Source organism: Dermacentor variabilis, chromosome 2 (genome assembly GCF_050947875.1).
Source record: "Dermacentor variabilis isolate Ectoservices chromosome 2, ASM5094787v1, whole genome shotgun sequence".
In the NCBI taxonomy this organism is placed as follows: Eukaryota; Metazoa; Arthropoda; class Arachnida; order Ixodida; family Ixodidae; genus Dermacentor; species Dermacentor variabilis.
Window position 1 is genome coordinate 5,074,432 of NC_134569.1, and position 17,050 is coordinate 5,091,481.

At 50.3% G+C, this 17,050-nt stretch overlaps 1 protein-coding gene across 7 annotated transcripts in view; it reads right to left on the reverse strand.

The window, feature by feature from the left end:
* The window catches only part of pico (ras-associated and pleckstrin homology domains-containing protein pico), a 264,155-nt gene that overhangs the window by 126,537 nt on the left and 120,568 nt on the right, over positions 1-17,050 (reverse strand). For 5 of the 7 annotated variants that reach the window (XM_075679548.1, XM_075679549.1, XM_075679550.1 and 2 more), the window contains one exon: positions 8,350-8,539. The exons of the other annotated variants lie outside the window; for them this stretch is intronic. In XM_075679548.1, the coding sequence (XP_075535663.1) occupies positions 8,350-8,539 (190 nt within the window). The remainder of the gene's footprint in view (positions 1-8,349; positions 8,540-17,050) is intronic. 7 annotated transcript variants of the gene reach the window in all.

A 17,050-nucleotide genomic window follows, 5' to 3' on the forward strand; every position in this document is an offset into this window, starting at 1 on the left:
AGTGAACTAATTGAATTTCTCAAGCTAAAAGACGTGGAAAAATCGTAATCTGCGACTTACACAACCTACAGACATATGATAGTTCTCGGATTGTAATTTAAATGTACGAGAAAACATAATTCTGTTACGCGATAACTCAAACCCCTCTTCCAGCGTTTCTACAATGAACGGACTGGAGACGGCGTCCGCAAATGGCGGACGCCGGCAGGTAAATATTGTTACGGGGAGTACTCAATCGACAGTAAACGACTAGCACTTGGCTAGTCAAGACTGCATAGGGCACTCCGGTTTTAGCAGATCTTTCAGTCCGACAGGAGAGACTTTGACTCAGCCCCACTACAACGTCTTCGAGCCACTGTTTGTGACATTGTCCCCGGCCGGTGAAGCACCATCCCGGCGCTGGTTGTGGTCAAAACGGGTTATTACCGCTGTAACGCTTGAGGCCGGAAACATGTGCGATGTGACTTCGTGGTGTGGCCGTCGATGAAGTGGATGCCACTGGAGGTGACAGGCGCCACCTGGCGCAGCACGCGGCGGGGCCCGACGTACCGCGACATTTCGCAGAGGACGACACGACGAGATGGGAGCCAGAGAAGGACAAGAGAGTCCGGTGGAAAAGCAGTGCCCCGGTGTCGACGATCGTAAAGGGACTGCAGTCTGCGACGACGAGAGCCGAGCGCGGGCTACTGTGCGCGCGACGAGCGCACGCGTGATGACATCTTGCGCGTAGGAAGTCGTCGACGCGGGATCAGAAGGGGGCAAGGTGTCAAAGGGCGAAACGGCCAAAGATGGAAGGGTCAGTAGCCGGCATGACGCGATGAGTTGTATGCAAATGTGACGAGCGAAAGGGCAACGCCCCAACCGTGGCTATCATCAGAAACATACATGGGAAAGCATGTCGGTCGGTGTACAGTTGGGACGTTCGGTGAGGCCACTGGTTTGAGGGTGATATCAAGTGGTCAAGTTGTGATGAGTAGCGCATGATCGAAGTAGATCGTCAACCACTCGAGACAGAAAGTAGCGACCGCGATCTGTTGAAACTATGTACGTACGAGTGATTGCGATTATGGCTAACTTTTTATATGCATGTACTTTGTGATCATCGTATTTTCTCTTTGTTTGTCTTACTATTCATTACATTGCGCTTTGCTCACGCGTACTTTAAAGCTGTGATGAAAACAAAACTTCGTTCGATATACATAATATGTGTTTGTGGAACTGTTGCGTCCATATTTTATTGCAGCGACAGCTCCACTACTCCAGGTACAAACCCAGAAAACGCCTGGTTCCTTAAATATGACCTTCAAGCTCAGCCAAGGTCAAACTGGGCCTGCCACTACCGGCGGCTGCTGGGTGGGCCGCGTGCGAGCCTTCAAAGCGATCTGCGATGCGTACAAAGTGCGCCGAGTGCTGGTAGCTTCGTATGCGCTGTGCTTTCGACACTGAGTTCGCGTTGAAGCGAGACACAGCATGAAGGTGAATTCGCTCGCTGCTGCTGCCGCGCCCAACAGCGTCTGTGTGCTTTCCCAAAGGAAGCAAAACTGTGCTATCGCTCGACAAACTCGGTTTAAACGCGTTCAACCACGGCAGTTCTTTTTTACACATCGCAGTGGTGGTTCGGAAAAGAGTTCTTGCCAGTTTGTAAAGGTATATATACTATTCTACTGACTTCCTATTCTGATGTATAGTGCTTGAATTCACTAGAATAATGGGTTTTCGATGTACTTCATGACAGCCGTGCGCGGTCCATACAATAGAGCTTGTGTGTTCCCTAGTGGAATTACATTTCTTTTTTTTTTTTCGTCGCACTCAAAGTAAGGTACACAGCCCCCCTCAGAAATTTGGCAACAGACGCATTCTCGCCTGCATTCACAGAAACTCGCGCACACGTTTTCACATTGCACGAACCTTGCCAGCGAATCTCTGTCTACATATTTCGCAGTTAAATGTTTTTGATACTAATACCACCTGGATTACGGCCTGCGCCGTAATGCAGGTGGCAAAACTATAAACTTCACCTCTTATGTTATGGGCCAGCAGGTCGTTCTGTTTGTAACCACTCCAAGGCGAATCGCAGTCACGACTGCCGCTCCTCCGCACGAGCAAAACGCCAGAAGAAGGCTTCAAGTTTTCCCCACCGTGCAGCGTGCCTCCAAGCAGCAGCGTCTGCTAACTCGGCGTCGAGCTGCTTTCGACTAAATTGAGAGAGGACGAGAGAGAACGGGAGACAAATGAAATGTTTATTTTATGAATCAAGCTTAGAAAGGGCATCCACATTTTAATGCCTTGAGTTCCGGCTGCCTCTTGGGCATTCGATCGTGACCAGCCGAAGCTGATCCTCGAGGTTGGAAATGGCAATATTTTGCCCGTCTCTTGCAGAACAATGCCTCGGGTAAAGCGAGGCCTGAACTATAGTTAGCTCAGAAATTGGCTCAGTAAATACCGATAACGTAACGAGTAAATCGGAAAAGAAATTCTTCAGTTCATTGTAACAATAAGTGGTGTCCAAATCAACGCCTGAGAGGCAGGTCTCAATAGAATTCTTTACGCGGATCTTGAGGCCAGTGCTGTGCTGGCTGCATGCGGCGGAAGCAATTTTAGAGCCGAAAAAATACGCGGTGAGATTCGGACGCAATCTACCTATAAGGCACCTGCAGAACATCATCAAACGCTTTGGCTATGTTTTGGGCTACTTTTCCCCGACCAAAAATTTGGGTCTGGCTATTTTTGGGCTACATTTTGATATGATTTGGCCATTTTTATTGGGGTCATCTGGCAACCCTATCCACGATAACGGTCACACTGGCTCCTGCGCCCAGCGGCTCACGCACGCAGTAAGTCCGCCAACATGGCACATTGGAAACTATTTCCTTTTTTTCTTTAAATTACCAACTAAGAAAACGAACAGGCTGCCCGCTGCAAGCTTCGCTCCGAAACTACACATGCTGTAGTAGTAGTTTCACTTAATTTGATGCGGCATCTAAAAAGAAAGCACGAACGTTAGTACACGCAACACTGGCGAGCCAGCCGAAGATGACGTCGGCCTTCACAGCTGGGTGCATGTGCCTGTTCGTCGAACGGCTGCTCTCGACGACTCGTGTTGATTATGGGTGCAATCAACACGACTGTGTTGTCGAGAGGGAGGGTTTCAAACAATTCGTAACGGTAAGTTTGACGATATTATAAGCCGCCTTTCAAATTAACTGCTTCTTTCAAACACAGGTCCCTGGCTATAAGCTGCCATCGCGGGATAACTTCAGAGAGAAGTTCCTGCGCGAGAACGTATCAGCGCTGCACACCAAAAGATCATCGTCTTCGGCGGGAGCGGAGTACGTCCGTATCGCACTATAGACGTGTGGACATCGCGCTCTACGGAGAGTTTTCCTGGCTGTCGAAGCAACATTCGTGGACGGCGACTTCACGGCTCAGACGCACATCACCAGTTTCACTCGCCTGACGGGGAGCCACACACAGCCGCTCGAATCCGCTCCGAGTATGACGCAGCGTTGCAGCAGTGGAACATCGCTGACAAAGTGAAATATATATTATCGGGCGATTTCGCCTGCGCTAACTGTTTTCATACCATTTTCCGGGTCATTCGCGTGATGAAAGATAACGCTTCATCAGTGATAAAGGCGTTTCCATTTACCGGGTGGGAAACTTAAGAGCACGATGACGATGAAAATTTCGATAACTACCCGGAACGCTTAACCCAGGAGCTTTTACGCGAGTTCCATCAGCTTGAGCAATTTCGATTTGGCTGCGCCGCCCACAGCCTGCAGCTTGCCGTAAAAACATAATTCGGCAGGTATGCGCTATTAAATAACATACTGGTTTCATCTTATGTGCATTGATACGTCGTTCATTTATTACTATTTTCACGAACAATTGTTGGGGCAAAGCTTTGTTAACTAATTTGCCGTGAATGCGTGGACAAAGAATGTATGAATATAATAATTGTAGTTTGAAAAGGGCACACAACTTTACTTTTTACAGTTTCGGTGCTCTAAAGCTTTGTTATGTAACTGCCCCCAGCTCATGTTTAGCCGAACTTGCGAGTGTGCTTCGCTTTTTCATCTTGGGGATTCGAGGTGCATTTCCTGTCATGGCAGAGGTCGCGAACTCGGCTTCCCATCAAACAGTGGCTGCGGATCGTTTTTCGGCAGCAGGCCAGGCATCAAGCTTGCGCGACTTCTCGGTCTGCTCTCACCACGTCAATCAACAGTTCTGAAATACCTCTAAAGACAAACAAAATCAATACTGGGACATCATGTATCTTAGAAAGACAGAAAGCTGAGCTAGAGGCGTGTAGACAGGACACAAGAGTAGAGAAGTGGATAACACGAACGCAGACTATCAACTGAAGGGAGCACTGAGGCGAAAAAAGAAATAAGGCACAAAACTCATCTGCGCAAACTCAGGAAGGGTATCCCCACGTGTCAGTCGGGTACATGTGCCGGTCTACGTGAGAGATAACTGTTATGGCACTTAATCTCTTCCTTATGTAAAGTTATCGAAGGCTGACTCACGCACGCACTTCCACCATTATAGATATGCCATGCCTCTACCATAAGACGCGTATCTTCATTCTTATGCCTGGACAATATCGCGCATTTATCTAACTCTGGCGTGCAGTTACAATGTTGGCAATGTAGGGAAAGAATAGAAGGCGATCCACCAGTTAACGACCTTTTATGTTTCATTAGCCTCTGATTGATACACCGTCCCGTTTGCCCTATACGTAGAACTGGCTACAGCTAAAGGGAACTTTATAAACCCCACCCATACGGCAGTCAGTAAAACTGTTGTTCTTATTGTGCTTCACGGGACAAATATCTGTTCTTTTTTTGCCTTTCACCTGCTCCTTCTTCCCCTGCGCGGCAGTGCGTATCTTACCTAGCTTATTGGGAGCAGTGAAAGCAACATTAACATCATATCTACTTGCAACTTCTTTAAGCCTGTGCGATACTGAATGAATCTACGGAATAGCCACTACTCTTTTAGAGCGCAGCTCTTTGGCGTCCGTTCCTGGGTTTCGCGTCGTCGTCGGCGTTGTCGTCGGCCTCGTAACGAGCTCCGCCCCCCTTTCATCCCCCCAGCGCTAGCAGCGACCGACTGATACCGCTGGATGCCGCTGACGCCGCTAGAGAGTCAAGATAACGTGACTGCATAGAACACCGTCGCCGCCATGCAGAAAGAGGAGGAAAGGGTCCCCCCCCCCCTGTTCTTGTGTGGCGGATAGTTGTGTGGATTCTTGTGTGGCTCTTCAGTTGCCGACGCGCCGGTTATTTCACGTAGGCCCCGGCACGTCGACGAATACGTGACCACCTTCCCACGGCTAGACCTGGTTCTTAGCGCTGCGGAAGCGAGGGTATCATATTGTTTGTGTCGGCATCGGCGGCGTTGTCCCTGAAACCAACTCCGCAGCTGGGGTTGACTCACTATCGGCGTCAGCGGCATCAGTCAGTCGCTGCTATCTCTTCCCTCCTCCCTTTATCGTGTTGTCCGCTTGCTGCGCGCGCTTCTGCCCCCATCGTTTGCCGCTGGGTGTACACGCCGCCCCCCTACCCCCTCTTCCTGCGAGTCTCCGGTTGTCAAAGCGCCGGCTCGAACTTAATTCCTTTCTTCGCTCCTCCTCCAATGCAACCCCTGTGCGGTGGCAATCAGAGAGCCAGATCGGTGGCGGCGGATCTGTATATGTGCACCGCCCGAGCCGAAATTGCCGCTGCCGTTCGCCCTGTGCGGTGGCAATCAGAGAGCCAGATCGGTGGCGGCGGATCTGTATATGTGCACCGCCGGAGCCGAAATTGCCGCTGCCGTTCGCCACTGCGAAATTATCTGCCAGTTCTTTCTGAGCCATGAGCGAGACGACCGATGGAAGTCCTCCGTCTGCTGCTGCTGCTGCTGCTGCTAAACGAGCTGCCAGAGCAGAGGCCCAGCGCCGTCGCCGTCAGAATCCAGAGGTGCGTGCCGCCGAAGCAGAAGCTTACCGTCGCCGCCGTCGAGATGATCCAGGAGTACGCGTCGCCGAAGCAGAGGCTAAGCGCCGCTCACGAAAGACGTCGTGCACTTCCTGCAACTCGCATTAACCGTCCATCGATCCACACCGATGTTAGTAGTGGGGGACTTTAATGTTGACATAAAGACAAACAGCAATTTCCTAACACTTATGCGGGAGAACATCCCGTTCCTCTCGCTCGTAACGCGTCCCACGGCTGTGACAACCTCGCGAGGCACTTGTATAGATCTCGTCTTTGAGAATCAAGCATTGGTGTACCAAGTCGAACATATATCAGTCTATTTCTCCGACCACAAAGCTTCCTTCATGACTGTCAAGAACTGTTAGTGGAGTCTTTGTTAAAGGAATACGTGTGAAAAATAAAAAAGAAATTCTGTGATAGCGCATACATGTGTTGCTCGATTTCTTTGCCTCAATCTATCGAAAAGGTGAAACAGCTTATTTGCTGCGCTCAAATTTCGCATTAGGAAGTAACGTAATCGTCGGTAATTTTTTTTAGTTGGGCGTCCGCAGCAAACCCGCGGAGGCGTCAGTGCGCATGCGCAGTATGCAGGAGCACTCACGGTATCTTGCGTGCGCCCGCAGCTTTTCAAAAGCTACGTAGCGTCCGCTGTGGGCTCAGCGGCCTCTGCGGGACATTCTCGCGCGTTCTCGCGTGTCCACGAGAGCATTTTTCGATATCGCTCTTGCCCATGGACTCTTGCAGAAGATATGACTCCGGCTTGTGGTTTGACTTCGTGGCGGCTGATATATTGGCTACGCAGTTTCAAAAGGTGGCATATGGCGGCGCCGAGTAGCACACTTCTGGTTCCTGCGCGTGCAAGTCAGCAATCCCTTTGTCCGCTTTTGCGTCCGGCCAACTATTGCCGTATCGTGCGCGCGCGCGCTACGCTATACGTGCAACCTCGCGCCCTGCGCACGTGGGTGGCTGCGGACGCCCAACTAAAACTGCCTAATGACGCGCATGAAGTGTGCCTTAAAACAGAAATGCGCAAATATTCAACCCGAGTTTTCTCCAGCACAGTTTTACAAGTTTGCGTACGTCACACGAAAAATTATAAATGTTAGCCTTGATACATTATACGCCTTGCTTTTATCTAATTAAGTAAAAAGACACTCTTTATATTCAAACAACTTGAAGGCACGCTTTTTGTTTCGGTGACTGGCATGCGCACGCGTGCAAGGTATTTTCTCAGGGCCGCTGCTGTTACACTCTAAGAAAAAAAGGACTAAAAGGGGTAGGGAGGTTAGTCCTTTTGGGGACTAACTGACAGGGGATGAACTGTTACTCCCCATGCGCTTACTCCTTCGGGGACTAACAGTTGCCCCTGCCCGATGGTCCTCAAGGGAGTAACTGTAATTCGTTCCGATGCTCCGCAAAGGTGTAATTAATTAAAATAGGCATTTATACCCTAATAAAAAAATTACTAAGCTGAAAAAAAAACGTGCCCGACAGCAGGATTCGAACGCACGTCCTCTCGCTCACAAGTCAGGTACTCTAACCACTTCACCACGCCGCTTGCTTGGCAAGACGGGCTATTTCGACAAGGTTAAGCATGGGAACGCAAGTGCGGCAATATAAAAGTGACTGTATTTTGTGCAAGCTATGCAGTCAGAGTCTAACGTTGAGTGTACTTGCAACCATAAGCGACTGCGAAAACAAATCAGCCTGAGTATTTTTAGGGTGATTTAAACTGAGGCACTACGCCATGTATACGTGTAGCGAGCTCAAACGGGGCACCGAAGACGACAGAGAAGGACAATTTCTCTGTCTTTTAGCGCGTGCCGTTTGAGCTACACATCGCTTCAGTTCGCAACCTCCTTGGAACGGAAGGAACTTAGGTACTATAGACCAAGAAAATCTAGCCGTCTATCAGTGACTTGCGCGTTTAATGTGTATCGCTCACTTATGGGGTGCGCACGAAGGGCATGCCTCTTCACATTCCAGTTTTAAGTTTCACGTAATTTTCTCACGAAGAGGCAAGGTGCTGCTTTGCATGTAGTTCAATAGACAATGCACGAACTTCGGACCATTCACGATTTATAGACAATACCGTTTTCGCCGCATCGCTCCATGACACGGACGAAAACAGCGAAGTGCCTGGGGAGTAACTGTTGCCGTTCGTCCTCCCATTGCTCTCTTTCCGAGCAGGGACTAAACACTTAGTCTCCGAAATTTGCACACGGCCCGCACATTCATGCAGTTAGTCCTTTGAGGGACGAAAGCGCCCTTTTTAGGACTAACGGCGCAGTTACTCCCGTTTTCCCCGGGATTTTTCTTAGAGTGTATCGTGCGCGCGACACCGTCGCCTCGTCAAGAGGGCACTGACCAACTGCTGCAGGTTGATGGCGTCCAGTTCACCGAGCCAGGCCCCGAGCAGCTTCTGCGGGTCCACCTCGGCGTCCAGGTCGAGCTCGTGGTCCGAGTCGAGCTCGGCCTCGCTCGTCGAGCTGTACGCGCCGTCCTCCGAGCCGCTTCGCGCACGGCCCGACGAAGCCACGGCGCCGCTGCACGCGGACCTGCGAGACGTACGCGCGCCGTGCGTTGAAGGCGACCACATCCGCGGCTTCGCACAAAGGGTCAACAGTGTAGGTCGCCCCTATAGGCTTACCGCGAGGTACGTTCCACGGAGCCTGCTGATGTTTCCCTTGAAGGCTGCACGCCTGTCTCCTATGCACTGGCTGTGACACAGAAGCGCGAACAAGACTACGGAAAAAAGGTGGGACAGGACAGAGCGATAGGTAATAGCGTGAACGAGACCACGGAAAGAAAAGTGGGACAGGATCACGGAGAAAGAAGTATCCGTAGACAAATTAGAGCGCTAGCGCTCTGTCCTGTCCCACCTTTTTCTTTTATCTAGTCTTGTTCACGTTAGTAACTATGTCACAGCCAATGCATCGACACCAACTAGCCCAACTTTCTGCATTAATTATTGTGTCACTGATTTGAGTACATGTCACCGCCAACAATCAGCGACTAGCAAATGCTTCGGAGGAGCTTCGTTAGCGATATGACTGTCCCACTGACACACTGTGACACGGCGTCACAATGTGTGACAAGCTATCCTGCAGAGGTCCTCGACAAAAGCAGTCTCCGTGCACTCGGCCGCCGAGCGAAAACATCTCACTGACGTACGCGACTGCCGCAACGCCTTCGCTGCAACCTCAATATAAAACATGCTTGCGAAGTTCAAGTGCACCAACGTCTGCGCTTGCGAAGAGTCTACATTAAAGGGACACTAAAGCTTAATATTGCCACGTGGTGGTGACGTTGAAGAACACAGTGGTAATACTGTGAAAGACAAAACTAACTTTTATTGGGCGAACCTGTGCCCACAAAAACAGGCTACACTTATAACACAACGATAGCGGCGAACACGGTCGGCGATCGTCGAAAATCTGATCAGCGGGTCAAGCGCGTCCGCTTTTATACTGCAGTCGTCGAATGTTCCAGACTAATCGTTCGGACCCGCGTGCCTTCCACAAAGTTCTACACCATTCGCGTCAGTTGATGAAATCAGGTAACATAAGGTGCGGCGACAACAGACAGCGGATAGAAGCATCGATAACTTTCCAGAAACTTCGGATACATGCAGGCGCGTCCCACGCTGTGCGATTACATTTGTTAGGCGGCGAAACGTGGTTGCCCGATAAAGATAAGTACACGTGTCAATATTAAGTCAACGTGGACTGTTGAAATACCATCCCAGAAACCTCTAAACGCTTGTTTCATGTGAAGAAGAGACTTATTTTAAGAGAACATGCGTTCTGAAGCGTCCGCGTACCTCAAGCGCAGTTCAACTTGCCCGCCCTCCGATCGAGGTGTGGTGACGTCATGGTATCATAGTGACGTTGCGCCGTCGGTGAGTAAAACGGCGCTCGCAGACGGCGCTACGGCATTTCTGCGCAAAACGCAAACGCGCGGCCAGAAACAGAGCCAAGACAGAGCCGACAGCAGAGCGAAAGCGGAACCAAGGTCGATTCAAATAGGTCGCGAAGCTTCGGGCGAAAAGCGGTTCAGTACAGATTGTCACCGACATCAGCATGGGGGGTTATGGGAGCAGCGATTGAAGCGCGACTATGTTTGGAGGGAACAAACATTGGGAAAGAAAAACGCGTTTTTTAATTCAAACGAGACATAGTTAGATTCATTCAACGAAAATAAAATTCCTAGTCAATTTTATATATTCGTGACGAGTTAAGAAAATACAAGTTTCTTTTATTATTATTAATAAATGCATTTCTTTTCAGCGCCTATCGCTACAGGGGCCGTTGACGCCACTATCACTCGCAATGCAATGCACGTCTTGAAATGGGCTGAAAGGCGCACTCGTAAAGGTCACCTGTTGAAATACGCCCCCCTCACAGTTTGTGCTTTCTTGCTTGTCGAAGTTTGTGTGAATTCGGTGGCGCGGGTAGCTTCATCGCTTCTTAATCTGTTCAGTCAAAAGTAGTGAGTTACGACCGCCAGATAATTGTGTGGTTGTTTTCGTGCGATTGCGCTGGCCGACGGGCTTGGCATCCGACAATAGGATCAGCACTCTACACCTAAAGCTTGCGTCGGCCTCCAAAGAAAGTATGTTCTGTGCAGGGATGCGATTTCGACAACAGTATGGCTGGCCTTTTCCTGCATCGCTTTCCACGCTGAAAGCTCGGAACGCCCATCAAGTCGAATGGTGGGGCATTTGAATATATAGCTCCAAAGGAAGGACAACAAAACAAATTTCGCGCCTTCGAAAACAAAATGACGTCACTTCTGCTTTTAACGGACATGGCGTCACATTATTTTTTCTTCCGCCGGAAGTGTTCCCACCACATATAGATGGCGCTAAGCCCCATGAACCGCAGATGGACCGCCATGTTTTGAACGTATGGGCTCCTATGGAAGCTTCGCTACCAGGTATATTTACCTTGGCGGAACTATGTTGGCTAGCGGAGAGGAAAGCGTGCGACGATAAGTTGGTTCTTTATTTTATGACGCCAACTTTGACGCTCGTTGCAATGGACGACCCTGACAACGACACATTGGCTCGCGATGCTGGGCTCGACTTCGGCGATTTAAGCACTGATGAACGTGACCTGCTGCTGAGGGCTCGCACTGCCGGCGTCGTTGCGTACTACTACGACGGCAACTGTATGTCATGGCTGTACATATTCGCACATTTGTAGCTTTTCCTTCGTGAAAACCAAATGCCGCACTCACCGCCCCGTCTTTCGACCTGCAGTTGTTCTTGCGCATCGGAGAATACAGGCAAGACCGACGGAACAGCGCTACGGGAAAGCATTGCTTTGAAAGGCACTCCACACGACTTCAGTAAGTCGGCGTTCAACTCGTAATCCTCTGGACGAAAGTGTAGCGAGCACACAGTGCGATTTTTCGGCTCTTTGCCAACGCGCTGTGGCAGAGGTACGGCACTTAACCACTTCGAACGGAGAGGTTCACTCGTTGGCACACAGTGATAAGTAACGTTGGATTCGCCGCTGGTCAAGTTCCGCGGACCGTTCGTGCATCCCACGACTTCACATGGACGTGGCATTCCCGCTGCTTGTTCCAAATGCGAGTTTCGCGAGCCAGCAAAACCAGCGCAGCACGACGCGATAACGAAACAACTGAAACTCCAAAGCGCGCGCGGCGCAGAGTCGAGCGAAAACGAAACCTTTCGACCACCCATACTACTGAAGGGTAACGTCAAAATGTTATTTTTTCTTAGAATCAACAAGAAGTAGAAAAGTAGCATTTTCTTCCGTCTTATAACCTAATGAAATTATCTTTTTAATATGAGTAGTTGAGTACTATAGTGACATAAATTATGATGAGGAGCGCCTTCGTCATCGGGCTAGTACCGGAATGTCGCTGGGGGGTCTCAAATCGTGTCATGCATTTACCTCAATTTGTCAGTTACTAAAGCTCTGTTCGCGATTATATTGACGCCTTAGACGTTCTATAGCATTGCTTTATCACTTTAACTTGACTTAATGTTAACCTTTAGTGTCCCATTAAGGTGGAGCTGATGTTGTTCCTGTTCAGTGTGAGACCGTTCGCCCGCAGCCGTTCACATACTTTCCGCAGTACCGTGATGTGTGCTTTTTCTGGTACAATAACGTCATCCAGGTAAACTTTCACCTCAGGTACACCCTCTAGCACCGCTTCTATGCGACGCTGAAACAGCGCCGGCGTAGAGGCAATGCCAAACGCTAAGCGGTTGCAGCAGAAGAGGCCGTTGTGTGTATATTCTGCACCACTATCTTCTTGGCTTCTTAATCGAGGGGCAGCTGGTCGTATGCATTTCGTAAGTCGAGAGTGCTGAACACTTCACCTCGTGATAGCACTGCAAGAATATCGTCAATTTTCTGAAGCCGGTACTGCTCTAGGCGTGTCGCTGGCTTGACCGTCAATTTAAAATATCCACAGTCTTTCAGTGAGAACTTGGGACTTGAGCAAAGTTGTTCTGAGAGACGGGAATCCCTTACGCCGCGACCATGAACCGGTCGCGGACGAGCCTCTCTTCGACAGAGGGGCAATTCCAGCTAGCGCATCACGAGCCTGCACAATTGATACGCGTCCACGCCCGGCATACATTTATGGAAGCGCGACGACTCTGATGGGATGGCCTGTGAAACGCGCGACCACAGTGGCGTAGTAAAGTGCCGATGCCTTGTCGAGAGGAAACGTTTCCAATAACAGTCGAGCTCCTGGTCTCATGCAGTCCAAGAGAGAACGTACTTGCACATCGGCCTCGGCTCGCTGTAATCCCGATACTGCAGCGTAGTCTTTATAATGCGACTTTCAACTCGCAGAGTTGGAAGAATGGAACAGGTTTGGCTGCGTGCAGCTGGAGAGAGGCGCTGCGCCGTAGAAGAGGCGTCTTCTGATCTTCGCTCATTTCAGCGCCAATGAACCTTGCTATAGTGGCACATCTGTGCAGTTATTTTAGCTGCCACCAAAATATGAGCCGCATCCTCCCCACCACCACAAAAAGGGCCCACCCCACGTGTCGGGATGGCTGTGAAGCGCCTGCAACTCATCGGCAGACACCCTCGCGCCAGGCAGCATACATGAACATAGCCCGCCTGGCGTTGGGAGGAAGGTGGCCGTAATGAGCTTCCAGCTTGGCCTATGGATGACCAGATCGTACCTTTGGCAATGCGGGGGGAGACCTGGGGTGAGGATATCGACTAGTTCTTGGATTGGAGCTGAAACTACATCGATGCCGGGGTGAACCTTGCGGAGGCATACCAGAGAGTTGGCAGCCACCGCATAAATCGTGGACGGGGAAGACGAGCTAGGCACACAGTGGGAAAATGGACTTTGCGAAAACAAAAGGAGTCGGGTACTAAGAAAAAATGAAGAAAAGCTTCGAGTCGGGAGCATATCCGAGTTATGAGCGACCTGGGTAGTGCAGCAGCCACGATGCCCAGGTCGAGAATTCCGAGTCCTCCCTTATCCTTGGGCAACTTAAGCAGCTGCCCAGCTACACAACACAGTTGTGCCTTTCCTAAGTAAACGAAAGAGAACCCTCTCCAAGAGGTTCGCGCGAAAGAAGCGTGCACGGGGGGGGAGGGGGGGGCTGTGGCGAAGTGAGCAGCCGCGGCTCTCGGCTTCACGGTGTGTCAGCCAGCATCTTTGGCGGTGGTACACGGAAGTACCGTCGTCCCTGATAAGCGATAGGCTCGAAGCACGGTTGGGACCGCTGCAATGCGATAGTGCACGAGCACAGTCACGTCGTTTTATCTCATATTTCGCGGGCTTTCTTTAAACGCCGATAAAGATTGCCACGCAGCGCGTACTACGTTGCCAAAAAAATTCGATCGGTCGTTTCTGAAACCCCTCCACAACACAACGGAACACACGTAGCCCTAAAGAAAATATTGACAATTTCGCGTAACTCATCCTAGTCAAGTAACTAAATAAGCAGAAGAAATACTCCAAAGAGCGCCACATGACGGCAAACCATATGGCGTTGGTTTCATTCAGCTGCGGCTTCAAGCGAAGCTTGTATTGCCTCACTCGCGTCGTTGTTGCCGTACGAAAAAACCCAAGCCGCGCGAAAATAAAAATTGCTTGTCCGGCTGCGGATTTGAACCACCGACCTCCAGGTCGCGAGACCACCAAGCTGACCGGTTCAGCCACTGCCGGTTCTTTTATTTTATTGCATGGAATGATGAGTAGCGCCAAACCTATATTGTTAAATCACATTTGAACATACATGAGAAACAAATGCAGTGGCTGAACACTGTGTACCTTGTGTTCAGCCACTGTCGGTTCATCATACGCGACCTTTAAAGCGAGGTTTGATATGCATGAAGAAGTACACGCAGCGCAAAGCGCGAGCCAATCACAGGCGCGCCCTCCCTCCGAAGGAGGAGGGGGAGAGGTGTGATCGCGTGTTTGCTCGCCTCGCGCCCGCCGCTTCCCGCCAGTTCAGTGCTTGCAGAATCAAGCGTCTTTCTTTAGATCACTATAGACGAGGCAACCTAAAGTTTGCCCACCCGGCACCAGCGCCGAATGCTCCCCTAGCGGACCGATGGAAGTTTCGAGGGTCGTCGCTGCGCTGGCGCGCGCCCGTGTTCTGTACGGCGGGAGCGCTCGTGCGCGTGGTTTTTGCGATGCCGAGTACGACCTCATCAGCCAGGAAAGGTGGCACGCAATACTGATGTGTTGTTGATTGCCACAGCAGCCTCGAAGACACGAAAGGTCGTACGCCGCCCGTGAAGTTCTACAGATTTCCTGGGAAGTGGTACGAGAAAGACATACGACAAGCATGGATAACTGCAGTGCGCCGAGTCAAGTAAGCCTCATACTTTCGCATTCGCGTGTAATATCTTGAAAGCGGAATAGTCATATGCCTGTTTTTAGTGCACGGCCGTTTGTTTAGGCGTGTCGCGTTGTTGAATTGTGGTGGCATCCGCCGTTTGTTAGCGGTAAATTCATGCGTGTTGCGCCGCTAAGCTCGACGACGCGTGCTCGATTCCCAGCCACGGCGGCCGCATTTCGAAAGGGGCAAAATGCAAGAACACCCTTGTTACCGAGGTTAAAATTATTCCCGAGACTCCCCATTACAGCGGGCCTCATAATGATTTCGTGGTTCTGGCATGGTTTTGGCACTTGGAACCCCCGAATTTATTTGATTGCACTGTGCCTTCACTCGCGATCGGCATGGACGAGCTCAAGATAATTATTTCCCTTTTCCAAACGCTGCAACTTAAATTACTAGTTGTGCAGGTAACGAAAGGGGCCGCGCGCTACTTTTGTGTGGTAGCAGACCGTATTTAATGCAAGCCGCGGTCGTCGCGTGCGTCGGGAAGCGGCAGATCGGAAAGCAGCAGCTCGAGGCGTGCGCGTTATTTTTGTTGTTTGCCCATGCTTTCTAAGTATCTAAGTGTGCAAGTATCATAACTTGTAGTGGTACCACTCTTGTAGAATAATATATGCACACAATCACAGGAACGTTACCTTTGCAAACATATTATTGGGAGTAATTTAATCCCCACAAAAAATAGGCACACATACTGTTTCATTTATATGCGGGCCGCATTTCGATGGGGGCGAAATGCGAAAACACCCGTGTGCTTAGATTTAGGTGCATGTTAAAGAACCCCAGGTGGTCGAAATTTCCGGAGTCCTCCACTACGGCGTGCCTCATAATCAGAAAGTGGTTTTGGCACGTAAAACCCCATAATTTAATTTTAATTTAAATTATAGGCGATGCAGATGGAAGTGGCGCCAAACAGACCAATGGCAATCACAACAGTCTTCTCAGCAGTCAGCACCACCGGGACATGTGCTTTCGTACTGCAGCGACGCAGCTCTTGAGCAGCAGCAAGACACGTGTGAAACAGACTCCAGAACATGCCTTTGTAAAGTGACGGAACCGTCAAGAAGCAGCCCAATGGATCTGCAGTCATCGAGTAGTATGTCAACAGAAGTTCCTTCTGCCAGTGTGACTTATGTTGCAATTGAAATAAAGGTGGCTAAATTTCTGAACATGGTGCGTACCTCTAACTCGACGTCATATACGATCTTGTCGGACACCTGTGACACGCACTTGGCTTTCACTCTCACATCACCGTCCACAATTTGTTCAACGCCGTACACGTTCGGAAGCAGACGCTCCCCTATCGTGAGGTTGCCGCCACGAAAAAAAGCTGTCGGCGTCGGCAACCTTCTTGAAACCGCACGGCAATCTTCGCATCGCTGTTGCACAAGCAGGCGATCTGCCGCCGTCGAAAACGGAGCGCCGTGAGAACGAGCAGCGAAGAAAAGCGCGAACGGCACAATGCAAACAAAGCGGAGACTACGCCACGACGCGACCGCGCTGCTTGGCGTTTCCACATTGGGGGAGGCGCAGCAGCGCCGCCTGGCCATGGTTTTCTCGTCTATAGACCGTTTTTTCGTAGACGCCGCCATATTGTGAACGCAGTGGCGCCGCCTATGAGCAGCGCCATACTGGCTTGGGTGAAAGCGGTCTTTTGCATGGCAGGTATACGCTTGGCGGTAGGTTCTGACGTTTGTTTTCGCGGTCATGCGGTCTGTTTAGTATGACGTGCGTCTTCTACGTGGTAAACGGTTCTGTGAGACGTGCTGAAGTGGTTTAAGGCGTCATGGCCGGAATTTCTGCTGTCGTTGAGGTGGACGGAACACGCAGCGCGATGTGTGCGCGCATATTTGAGCCTACAATCAGCCTTGGAGATGAATTGTGTATTTCTCAATGTTCCAATCACTAATGTGACCTTATTGCTGTATTATCCTCTATTTCTAAGCTGTAGTTTAGGAGCCATGAAAAATACGCGACGATCGTAACAGCGTGGGCATCGTTCTGCTACAATAGAAGCTGTGCTGTTAAACTTTGACAAGCGTTCAAACTGTTCGATGCAGGTTACATTGCGTGACTACTTGGTTGGATGGGTGATGTTTCCACCCATGAATAGAATAGTTTTGGCTAGTAATAGCAGCATACCTTAGAGTCTGAATTAAGCTTGTCCAGCAAAGCGACCGTTGACGAACTGCGCGAGCATCCTAAGCATTAGTAG